The sequence below is a fragment of the Haematobia irritans genome, chromosome 3 (assembly GCF_050003625.1).
Source record: "Haematobia irritans isolate KBUSLIRL chromosome 3, ASM5000362v1, whole genome shotgun sequence".
In the NCBI taxonomy this organism is placed as follows: Eukaryota; Metazoa; Arthropoda; class Insecta; order Diptera; family Muscidae; genus Haematobia; species Haematobia irritans.
This window is the reverse complement of record NC_134399.1, coordinates 172,496,799-172,510,032: the sequence shown is the minus strand read 5'-3', so window position 1 is coordinate 172,510,032 and position 13,234 is coordinate 172,496,799. Positions and strand designations below refer to the sequence as shown.

The window sequence follows — 13,234 nt, the reverse complement described above, 5'->3', positions numbered from 1 at the left end:
TTAAGTCAACATGCTTTTATTGTTGGTCAAAATCATTGTAGGGCATGGGGTACATAGACAGACATGCCCATATTTCACAATAATTTTGCTGTTCGTGAAAATGCTTGAGTTTAACAGATAGCTTAAAATTAAAAAAAAATTGACGTTCGCAAAATCTAAACAATGTCTTAAGAGTGTCTTAAATCTATGCAGATATAGATGGTAAACTGATCTCGTTTCAATGAGTGTTTCTCGAGTCTAATGAGAAGGAACTTCCCTTTTATAGCATATTCCGAAGGGATTAAACATTTTTTGGCGTTTGGTCTAAACTGGGATTTAATCCAAGTCTTTCTGTATGCGTGGCGGACATACACAATGGTCCTCAATTGTGCGAATAACACGAGTCAGCCTAACATTTCAATAAAAACTATACACGAATCGGCTAAAAATAGAATCGGACAGAACCTGTTGCGAAAAGTTCATCACTAGTGATATCACTGAATTGAATAGCCCTAGTAAGCCTATAAATAACGTGCTGCTACCTAACCATGTGGCTATGTGTTAACCAAGTTTTTTCCAACAACAATTGTTTAACATCACGATTGTCCTCAATTGTGCGAAAAACAGCACTCTTTGATAAGAGTATACCACTTGTTATATCAGGGTTCTTAGTTTCTAAACAATATCCCCACAATGAATTGGTTCTGGCCAAGAATGTAAGTTCATGTGCGATAGCAACGACTCACTTATATGGCTTTTATATTGCTTGACTTACCCGAATAATTGAACGTAAATTGACGAACTTGCAACAGCTTCCATATATAACGCAATAGAATTAAAAATAAAATAACACAAATATTAGTATTTCAAATAAAATGTGGCAACTTAAAAACAGAACACTTTGGTATGTGGAAGAAGAAGAATTATTTGATAGCAACTACAACAGGGTGCCTCAGAGATATATTAAATACAAAAAACGATAACTTTATTATTTAACGGAAAAATTTGAAATTTTTTTTGTTTGATGAAATACTTCAACAAATTGACAAAATCTTTATTATTCATTTTGTTGCTTTTGATTTCAGCTTAAAATCATGCATTGACTAAACTACAAGTGTAGCTTAACCAACAGAGGAAAAGAATGTTTGTCAAATTTATTTGGGCAAAGCCCTATAGACTGCAAGATGATTGGATGGACGCACGTTTCGGAATTACCACATTCCTCATCAGCATTCTCTACTTGCAGCAAAAATATCAACCAATTATCAGAATAAATTCAGGCAGTTAATTAAACCAAAAGTGAACCACAATTGAACCTTCCGAAAAAAGGTTTATACTACGTTCGCACCAGTGCTGCCGCTAGTGAAAAATTGAGTGAAGTAGATTTTGAAAAAAAGTGGAGTAGATTGAATAAAATTGAAGTAGCATATATTTTTGAAAACAAAACAATAGAATTCATTTTATTATACCCTCCACCATAGGATGGGGGTATATTAACTTTGTCATTCCGTTTGTAACATATCGAAATATTGCTCTAAGACCCCATAAAGTATATATATTCTGGGTCGTGGTGAAATTCTGAGTCGATCTGAGATGTCCGTCCGTCCGTCTGTTGAAATCACGCTAACTTCCGAACGAAACGTAGTTGTTATTGATGTAGGTCGGATGGTATTACAAATGGGCCATATCGGTCCACTTTTACGTATAGCCCCCAGTGCTGCCGCTAGTGAAAAATTGAGTGAAGTATATTTTGGAAAAAGTGGAGTAGATTGAATAAAATTGAAGTAGCATACATTTTTGGAAACAAAACAATAGCGTCGGTGAGCGTATTTCTTTGCTAAAGATATTAAAGAATTTATAATAAATATATTTATATTTTTCATGGAAATTATTGCACCACTTACCGATTCATCTTGCACATCACATGCCCACACGTTATTTACTCACAACAATTTGACAGTTCACGCATTGACACTTGCACAAAGCAAAAATAAAGGGTTGCCATTCCAGCGATGAAAAATAGGGTTTGCATATGTTCAATGATTAAAACCACTATGTTCATCGTAATTAAAGGAATAGGGAAAACAATTAGCTAATATGGGGAAAAATTTAAAAATTTGAAGCAGAACAAAAAGTGAAGCAGATTTTTGGAAGAAGGAGTGACGAAGTAAATTTTGTGAAAATGAAGCAAAATACTTCGATTGAAGTAGTAGCGGCAGCACTGGTTCGCACTAGACACGAAATCATCGTGAACGAGGATCAGTAGATTTGCAATAGACAAATATCAGCTGGCGTGTAGAGGATTTCAACAAAATCTCTTTCACAATCCCCTATACTGCCTTGTACAACTGTGGTTTTAGTACTAAAATTTTCGTTGTAGATGAATGTGTGTATGCGTATACACATACGGGTTGTATATTTATATTTACAAACAGTTGTTAAATCTTCAAACCTACCAAATCTCGTTATATTGCCAGTCCGAAAAATTGAGATTTGTAAAGAGAATTTGGTTCTAAATAGCGAGATCTGGTGTCAAGTGCAAACGTAGTATTATGATAGCCGACCTTTGCCGAAACAAACTTGTACAAACATATATATTTTCCATTGCCACTGTCAAATCATCGATTTAAGTGCAGTTTATTGGCGTCGTTCTAAATTTATCTAATAATTGCACTCATGCGATGCTGTTTTTGTAGTAACTTGTCGTCCCGAAAATCCCGAGATTTCAGGACGGGATTAATCCCGAATGACAGCCCTTAAATTTATCACGGCAGTCGCTGGGATTGTGTTTACAAATTTTTAACATACTTTAGTATACCCTGTAACTTATTGTACAATCCGTTACTTTTATATATTTTTATTCACTTTGCATCGCCCTGTGTGAAGTTATGATTACACAAACTTTGACTGGATTTTCGTGTGTCGTATATTGGATATTTATTTTTTTTTAATAACTAAAAATGATCTAAAATAAGTGTATACATATATATTCCCTCGACTTAAAGGACATGTTCTAACAACGTATAAAAATAAGTGCAAAATGGTGCCAAAGGTAAGTTCGAGATTTTTATATGTTGTCTATATGAAGATATTATGGACGAAGTTTAGTACTCACCAAAGAAGATATACCATATATGTACCTCGCCCAAAACAACGCCTCGAAAGAGCCTCAGACTTAATCTTAAATAAAATAATTAAATAAAACATTGGTTCAATATCAAAAATAATATTCACCCTCACTGCAGTGAAGCCTATGACTCGTGGCGGACTTAGGGATTCGAACTCTGTCCAAGGACTGCAAACCCCCTAAAAACTCGAGAATGCAAACAACTCCAAAGGGTGTTCTATATAGCCTATATACAAATATAGTCGTAAGGAGGTCTTGAAAAGAAATATATTTATTGCAATATTAAGTAAAAACAGTAGAAGTGTGTTTATATATATTGTTTTAATTTGGAAGACATTATTTGCAACTTATGGTTTTGCTTTTTTTAAATTGAATTTTTCATATTGAATTTCACAAATCTTCTTCAAATTCTTCATTATGATTTATGCCGTACTTCAATTTATTACCCTTTATATATGCATATGCCATACGTTTCGATGTCCAATAGACTCCCACATTTCCTTTGGCATCAATAGTAATAGCACCCCCAGTTCCCGTTAATCTTTCGGTCATCTCGTTACAAGCTTCCATAGTTGCTTCTTGAGCATTTTTATTTTGGTATTGGATTTTTGAGAGAATTTTTTGGGCTAAATTAAAACGCATAATAGTTTCACCATGACCCGTGGTGGAGACACCAGCAATTTTATTATCGGCATATGTTCCACAACCCAGTAAAGGAGTATCACCAATACGTCCTGATACTTTTCCTGTGATGCCACCTGTTGAAGTAGCCACAGCAATGTTGACGTTTGCATCTATAGCTACTGCTCCTACCGTGCTACCCGATTCGCCTACTGTAGACTGCTGTTGTTGTGCATCCAGTTCAGTACGGGCAAATATTGTATCGAGTCCTTTAGCTTGACGATCTTTAAATTCTTGTAAAGCTCGGCGGGCATCATCCGTTACCAGGGAACCATCTGGAATAGGAGAGTAAAAGAAATGAGTGGGAAGATACGCCATTAATAGTGAGACGATAAATTGTACAGTTTCAAGCATGCGGGATCAAATTATAATGGTTCCGTAATTTCTTTTCGATTTGATGACTAGCATGTTCTCCGTGTTTAAATATACTCATGTTGGTAAAATGTCACATTGGAGATAAGCTTTTGTCGTTTATAGAATTGTGGAATCTGCAGTAATAAACACCATTTACATATGTACATACGAAGTATCTAATATTTCTAATTTATATGCTTTCCTGGCCAAAAAAAACCCTTAACGTTCGACTTTTTAAAAATTAAAAAAAATCGACTTTTGATTTTTCCACTGTTTCCAAATCAGGAAATTCAATCTTTCGACTTTTGCTAATTTTTGGATTTTCAAGAAATCAAATTTCGATTACAGAATCAAATATGCAACTCCTAACTCCTACTCCTGGCAATAGGTCCTAAGAGTTTCGATAAAGGATTGATGAGAGAACGGGGTTATAGAATCTTTTACTCACCAGCCATCTGTTCAAAGCCATGAACTAAAGCGAATTTTTGTGCCGCAGCTCCACCCAAGAAAGTATGTGGGGTTTTTTGCATTACATAGCGAGCCACCGAAATTGGATGCATTATATCATGGAGCAATGTTACACATCCAGCCCTTAACTTATCACCTTCCATTATACTGGCCTCAACTTCTGCTTTGCCATCCAAATTCAAACAAGAACCATAGCCAGCATTAAAATTTTCATCACATTCCATTGCTCGGACAGCTGCCTCAACGGCATTCAAACCATTGCCTTCCTCTTCAGGATTGGATGGAACTAAATGTTCTATTGCCGAACGTAAGGCTTTTTTCATACCCTCGAGTTTTCCCGGTACTCGAGCATCCGTAATATCACCAGCGCCACCATGTATCAAGAGTATGGGTTGAATGGTCATTTTTGTTTCTTTCGAAAGACAATTTTCAAAAACCGTACCGCCTGGAATATCTTCTGATCTAGTTTCAGTCTATGAATGTAATGCAATTTTATAAAGTTTATCGCTCTTTAATGTTAGTTCCCATGTATTGGTTGGTGGTTACTTGCTTAAGGGTTTTTCATATATATTTTTTGGTTTTTATTTAGTTCTTATCTTTGTTGGCCTGCATATTTTATTGTTTTGTCTCTCTGGAGTGTGTGTAAATTTTGTGCAAATTGTTTAATTGTTTACCATATCAGTGATGAAAAATCCATCCAATGCATTTTGGTACATTTTTATGTACTGGGAACGGCAAATGTGCGGCATTTCATATGCTGGGTAAAAAATTTAAGACAATCCTTCGACAATTAAAGCTGATAAAATAAAAGTTTTATTTTTGTCTTTTTTATCCCATACCATTAAATGCATAGGCTATATTCAAACATGCCCAGTGCAAAAACAGTCTTAGCTATTTTTTGACCATCCATTTACATTGCCGTAGGGAATAAGCTCACGAAAGGTGGAAAGGAGTTATTATGAGGTCACAGTTTGTCGTGAAAAAAAAAACTGGTTTTGTGTAGTACTATGCGTTAGCAAAATAAATGCCTTTAAGAAGTATTTACCACTGACTATGAAAAGAGGTAGGATTCACTGAACATACCACAGGATGCAGCATGTTGGTACATTTGCGAGCATTTCGTCACTCTTTAGTGACAATGGATTTGGAGAAAAGTTTTGCCAAAAAAACTACCAAACAAAAAAAATCATATTTTGCAAAATTTTATTTCGATAGAAAATTATGCCAAAATTTTATATCTATGGAAAATTTTGCCAAAATGTTACTTCTATAGAAACACACGGTTGCCACTCGAGCCAAAAACAATCCGCCAAAATTTGGAAACAATTTTACCAAAGAACTACCAAACAAAAAAAAAAACATATTTTGCAATATTTTATTTCTATAGACAATTTAATTTCTATAAAAATAATTTCTACAGGAAATTTTATTCCTATAGAAAATTGTTCCAAAATTTATTTCTACAAAATTTTATTTCTTTAGAAAAATTTGTCAAAATTTTATTTCTTTAGAAAAATTTGTCAACACTTTATTTCTTTAGAAAAATTTGTCCAAATTTTATTTCTATAGAAAATTTTATCCAACTTTTATTCCTATAGAAAATTTTTCCAAAATTTATTTCTACAGAAAATTTTGTCAACATTTTATTTCATTCGTTTTGTTTGTTATTGTTGGCTTCTCTTCAATCGTTATTGTTGTTTTTGATCTCAGCTTAAAGCCATGCATTGACTAAACTACAAGTGTACCTTAACAAACAGAGGTTAAGCTACACTTGTAGTTTAGTCAATGCATGGCTTTAAGCTGAGATCAAAAACATCAATAAAAAGTTTATTTCTTTAGAAAAATTTGTCCAAATTTTATTTCTATAGAATATTTTATCCAATTTTATTTCTATAGAAAATTTTTTCAAAAATTTTTTTTTTACAGAAAATGTTGTTAAAATTTTATTTCTTTAGAAAAAATTGTCCAAATTTTATTTCTATAGAAAATTTTGTCAAAATTTTATATATATAGAACATGTGGTCAAAGTTTTATTTCTATAGAACATTTTGTCAAAATTTTATATCCATAGAAAATTTTTGTCAAAATTTTATATCTATAGAAAATTTTTGTCAAAATTTTATATCCATAGAACATTTTTGTCAAAATTTTATTTCTATAGAAAATTTTGTCCAAATTTTATTTCTAAAAGAAATTTTGTCAAAATTTTATTTCTAAAGGAAATTTTATTTCTATAAAAAATTTTATTTCTATAGAAAATTTTGTCAAAATTTTATTCTATAGAAAATTTTGTCAAAATTTTATTTCTATAGAAAATTGTATCAAAATTTTATTTCTATAGAAAATATTGTCAAAATTTTATTTCTATAGAAAATTTTGTCAAAATTTTATTTCTATAGAAAATTTTATCAAAATTTTATTTCTATAGAAAATTTTATCAAAATTTTATTTCTATAGAAAATTTTGTCAAAATTTTATTTCTATAGAAAATTTTGTCGAAATTTTATTTCTATATAAAATTTTATCCAAATTTTATCTCTATAGAAAATTTTGTCAAAATTTTATTTCTATAGAAAATTTTGTCAAAATTTTATTTCTATAGAAAATTTTGTCGAAATTTTATTTCTATATAAAATTTTATCCAAATTTTATTGCTATAGAACCTTTGATCAAAGTTTTATTTCTATAGAAAATTTTGTCACAATTTTATTTTCATAAAAAATTTTGTTAAAATTTTATATCCATAGATAATTTTGTAAAAATTTTATTTCTATAGAAAATTTTGTCAAAATTTTGTTTCTATATAAAATTTTGTCAAAATTTTATTTCTATAGAAAATTTTGTCAAAATTTAATTTCGATTGATAATTACTTTTAATTTCTTTAGAAAATTTTATCCAACTTTTATTTCTGTAGAAAATTTGTCAAAGTTTTATTTCTATAGAAAATTTTGTCAAAATTTTATTTCTATAGAAAATATTGTCAAAATTTTATTTCTATAGAAATAAAATTTTGTCAAAATTTTATTCTATAGAAAATTTTGTAACAATTTTATTTCTATAAAAAAATTTTGTTAAAGTGTTATTTCTATAGAAAATTTCGTCCAAAGTTTTATTTCTATAAAAAATTTTGTCAAAATTTTATTTCTATAGAAAATGTTGTCAAAATTTTATTTCTATAGAAAATTTTGTCAAAATTTTATTTCTATAGAAAATTATGTCAACTTTTATTTCTATAGAAAATTTTGTCCAAAGTTTTATTGCTATAGAAAATTTTGTCAAAATTTTATTTCTATAGAAAATGTCAAAATTTTATTTTTATAGAAAATTGGAACAAATCTACTTTAGCACAAGTTGTAAAAAATAAACAAAGTTTTTTTTTGGGTGTAGGAGAAGGGATTTCAAATCGAAAATGTAAAGTAAAAAATTTGGCGGAAACGCCTAGTTTTCGAGATATAGACATCTGAAAATCGGTATTTTCGTTTATATTTTTCTTAATTGTGACAGCAATTTTTCATGAAATGAATAAAATTCCGTTTTTTGCGTTATTGGTAAAAATAGTACATTTTAAGCAGAAAATATTAAGTAAAAATTTTGTCGGAAGAGCGTAGTTTTCGAGATACCGACCCTTAAAATTCGGGTATAGGTTGCCGGCCTTCTTCCGAGATTTAACACTTTTTCCTATGGACAGGGTCCAAAGTGGGCTAACGCGAACCCAAAAATATAGGTAGCCGGTTTTCAGCCGGGGTTTGAGAATTTCTTCTATGGACAGGGTTCAAAGTGGGCTAACGCGAACCCAAAGAGGATAGGTAGCTTGAGATTTTCTCCTATGGACAGAGTCCAAAGTGGGCTAACGCGAACCCAGGACCTCTCCGGGTCCATGTTATTCTAAATATATTACTTTTAGGATGATTATGTGCGATGGATACTAAATCCAATTTTGTGTTTAGAATCGAAAAGTCTACACGTTGGCCAAAAATTGGACCAATCGGACCACTTGTACTAAAGTAGATTTAAGCCCTCAAGCCAAACGAATAATCCCAAAATTGTAAATTTTATTTCTATAGTAAAATGTTTGTCAAATTTTTATTTCCATAGATTTTTTTTAAATTTTATTTCTATAGAAAATTTTATCCAAATTTTATTTATATAGAAAATTTGTGAAGTTAGAATATTTGGCAAAATCTACCAAAACATCAACATTTCTACCAATCTACACCAACGTGTAATAAATGTAACATCAAAATGATATTGGATTTAAGTACGAGAATATTTCCATTTGTTCGTTATAAGAAAAGTAAATACTAAAGGTCTGCACAAGCATATTTGAATTTTCAAATTTCAAAATGTTCTGCAACATGAATAGAACTTTCAAAACATAGCTATAAGCAAAACATTCAAACATCAAATAAAACAAATATCAGAACATAACCTACCCATATTTGGTTGCAAACGAACGATGTTTTGAAGGTTCTATTCGAAACCAAGCATCAAAGTTGCAAGCATTATAGAACCTGTATGCATGTTCTGAAGTGTTTGCAACATTTTGTTATGCTTGAAACATCTTCTAAAAGAGCTGAAAGCAAAAAATTAAATGCTGGGACAGTTGGTGCGTAGTCATTGAAATGTGTGTGTGTGTGTGTGTGCAAGGAAAATTTTGCAAGCCATGGATTCCCCGAACGTAAGTTTTTTTTCATTAAAGGCGGTACTAAGTTTACCATTTATTTTGTGATGCCATTTTCTTTCAAGCTATATTAGATTTTCCAAATAAGTTGGTAAGTTTATATTATTTTTGCAGTTTTATTTGTGGTTTTGTGAAACAGAAGCATAGTACCGCCTGTTTATATATAAAATAAATTAAATAAATTAAAATTGAAAGTCAATGTAATTTATTTTCATTTTTAATCCTAAAAGTTCGACTCTAGAAATAAACAAAATTAAATCACACCAATGTGCTGTGCTGCTTGAGGTTCTGTAGAACATGCATAACCCACGCAAAACATTTATAACCCAAGTAGCAACATGTTCTATGCAACATGTATTTGATATTTGTTATGCTTGCTTTGGTTTCGATTGCCTTTTGTTGTGCTTGTGTTTTCAAGCCATGCTGCCGTCGAACGATGTATTTGTTCGGTTTGTTTTGCGAAGCGCTGATGTTTTGAATGTTCTATAAAAATTCAAGCCATTTGAAATCGCTTTCAAGCATACTTGTGCAGACCTTTAGTAAATACTTTGCTATTCCGAATATCGGAGGAGGATATAGTAATATCCGAAATTATATCAGGGATCTCATAACCGAACTAATGTTATCGTTCGGCTTAAACGCCAAAAACAGCTGATTGTTTGTTATGAATTCAGCTGTTGCAAGAGCAATAATAAGTCAGATGTTTTAGAAAAAATTAGATCTAAAAATTTTGAAATGAAAGTTAGTGACTGCTATACTTTCGCATTGCTTTTCAATAGAAGATCAGAAATAGGCTATTAATCATTCATGACAACAGAAAGAACAAGTAGTTCCACATTTTTCCTTCTGCATTAGTTTCTAGGCAACATGCTATGTTTGAAAACATGAAATTTGTTTATTCAAATAAACAAATCGAAAGACATAAGGCATAACCATTACTCGTGGAAGAAGTTCAAAAGCTAAATATTACACACGTACAAAAATGTTTGTCTTAGATGAGATATGCGAGAAATTACTGTCATCTGATAGAAGATTAAAAATCTCCTCATTGAAGGAATTACAAAATAAATGTTTGGATAAATCTTGTGACGGCGAGGAAGTTGTGCAAATATATGATGCCTGTTATCTTCATCTACTTAAAGGCTACAGCGACCGCTTTGAGAGTGTTCGTGACAAATCTGTGGAAACGGTGAATACATTTATAGAGTGTTTGCCTCCAAATGACTTCTACTTGAGTAATATATTGTCAGCGTTGGTGGAGCGTTTAGGTCAGCAGGAGACGGTAGAAGAAAGTGAAGAAATACGATTGGTTTTAATGCAGCAGTTGGCAAAGTTAATTGATCGTTTCTTAAAGACTGGAAATAAGGATTCACTGCTACATTGCAAATCGGATATTGTGTTAATATTAGCAAAGGGTTTGAAAGATCCCTATCCAGCGGTGCAGAGGGAAGCATGTAATTGTGTGTCAATGCTTGCTTCCGCCAATAATGCGTATGCCCTTCAAACTCATGCCGAACCTTTGGCTAAGGGTCTCTATGGCATGCTGAATCACAAACACTCCCAATCTCGTATTGCAGCAGTGAAAGCTTTAAGTTTTCTGGCACTTCATATCGATGCAAGTGGAGATTTGCTCTCTACGCTTCTAATGGAAGTCTCACCTCTACTTATGGACTCTATGCCTCTCGTTCGACGTGAATGCGGAGAACTTGGAATTCGTCTCTTGCTGGATCTTCGAGATCGTTATTCGTACTTTGAACGTTTGATACCATTTGTTTTATGTTGTCTGAAAGATGACTCTCCCGAGGTAAGAGACTATATTCTACCACTTTGGATAAAATGTGGACGTCAATATTATGAAGAGAATGAGGCAGAGCTAAACAAACAAGACATTGCCGACACTATACCCAGTAACTATCCTCAGAATGTTCAAAGGCCTACGATAGGTTGCCGTGCCATTGTCCAGAGATCATTGCGTTTACTAAAGCTCATAATACGCGAATCATCCGATTGGAAGGAGAACGTCCGTCTACATTCTCTAAAATTGCTCTATCAGTTTGTCTTGCATGCTGAAGCATCTATGTCGGCCAAATTTTTCGAAATATATCCAGATGTGGCAAGATCATGTCAGTACAATGACAATGATGTCATGCAAGAAGCATTTAAGGTGGCCGATCTAATGGGTCGCCTCATAAGCTATGAAGATTGGTTCATCCATGCTTTTGAGGGATTAGAGAAGAATGCCAAAGCAGGATATCTAAAATGTTTCTACTATATGTATGCGGCTGCAACGAACGGGAAATTGGAGGATGATATCAAATTAATGGAGTTATTGGTAAAGCCAGAATTTTCACAGACTTTAAACAGTGATTTTCAGATGTATATTTTGAAAACAATCGAAACAGTTCTTGACAAAACAAAATTCTTGGAAAAACATGACGAAAATCTAGACCATTTGCATAAGAATTGTTATGTAGCCACAATCAAAGTAATGGCTTTATCCTTGGAATCTGAGCAAACTAATGGCGATGAATTAAATTCAAAAGGAGAACATATTTTGCAAAGAATTATTGAACGCTTCTCATTCAGCATTGATGATCTACATGAGAAATATTTCAGTGAGGCTATTCAATATGTTGAGAATATCGATGCTCCTCTGGATGCATTAAGTGAACCAATTTTATTATTTTATGGTCTCATAAAACTTGTAAAATTTCGTGAACCCTATATACAAAAAATGCAAGAAAAAATCTCCATTGTCTTACACGAGTGCGCCGATGAGTCGAAAATAAAAATTTTCACAGCAGTGGCATTTGCTATGCTAGAATGGACTGCAACAATAAGAAGACCATCGGATAGAAGCATTGAATTACTGAAAGGCTTTATAGAAACCATCGTTGAACCCAATTTGATATGGAAAGCAGGTGCAAATGCTGAAGTAATGAGATCTCTAGCAACACTGACTCTATGTTCCATGTCCCAAGGAGCTGCCGAAGAAGCTCGTCACATATTGCCTGGCTTAGCTAAGCATTTCCCTAGCCTATTGGAAGACAACTTGGTAACGACAAGGCATTATGCTATAAAATGCTTAAACAACTTTGGTCCCATACATTTGGAAGATCTAAAGGGCATAGCTTATGGTTGTTTGCAACGATTAGATGACCCTTCCTCTAATATTAGGATTTTAGCCGTATCAGCCATTCCTAAATTTGAAATTAATAAAATGTCACCTGATGAAGAAGAGGGCATTTGGCTAACCTTTGTTAATCATTGTATGGATTTGTTGTTTCTTCATTATGATGGACCCGATAAACGTCTTCAAGAAGTCATAAAAGACACAATTTTGATAATGACTAAACGTTACCCGGAGATTTGTAAAGATAGCTATGAACGCACTATGAATAAAACCCACAACAGCTTCAATTTGAAAGCGCTGAAAGAAGAGTTGCCTTTTTAATTTATGTACTGCCATAGTATAATCGATATTTCTAACAATTTTATTGATTCCACTAGAATAAAATAATTAATAACTGAAAACCACATAAAAGTTGTTTTTTTTTTTTGGGGATTAGCGATAGACAGAGTTGCTACTCATCTCCTAAAACAAATGAATTTGTATCACTTACTATAGGGAGTAAGTCAGTCCACGCCCATGACAAGGCATCTTAAACACGGTTGCCACTCGAGCCAACCTACCAAAATTTGGAGAAAATTTTGCCTACCAAACAAACAATCTTATTTGGATAAATTTTATTTCTCTAGAAAATTTTGTCAACATTTTATTTCTATAGAAAATTTTGTCAACATTTTATTTCTATAGAAAAATTGTGTCGAAATGTTACTTTGTATATAAAATTTTGTCAAAATTTTATTTCTGTAGAAAATGTTGTCAAAATTTTATTTCTATAGAAAATTTTGCCAACATTTTATTTCTATAGAAAATTTT

The 13,234-nt window shown here is 32.3% G+C and overlaps 2 protein-coding genes across 2 annotated transcripts; one reads left to right on the top strand and one right to left on the bottom strand.

Moving 5' to 3' along the window:
- Positions 1-3,359: 3,359 nt before the first annotated feature.
- On the bottom strand, positions 3,360-5,280 carry LOC142228168 (putative isoaspartyl peptidase/L-asparaginase CG7860). Its single transcript, XM_075298516.1, has 2 exons — positions 4,590-5,280; positions 3,360-4,062 (listed from the first exon to the last, which is right to left on the bottom strand). The coding sequence occupies exons 1-2, from the start codon at positions 5,011-5,013 to the stop codon at positions 3,497-3,499; spliced, it is 990 nt and encodes a 329-aa protein (XP_075154631.1). The 5' UTR covers positions 5,014-5,280; the 3' UTR covers positions 3,360-3,496.
- A 4,707-nt stretch (positions 5,281-9,987) lies between these two features.
- Positions 9,988-12,835, top strand: Dnaaf5 (Dynein axonemal assembly factor 5). Its single transcript, XM_075299656.1, has one exon. It carries the CDS (start codon positions 10,274-10,276, stop codon positions 12,743-12,745), a length of 2,472 nt encoding a protein of 823 aa, XP_075155771.1. The 5' UTR covers positions 9,988-10,273; the 3' UTR covers positions 12,746-12,835.
- Positions 12,836-13,234: the final 399 nt, after the last annotated feature.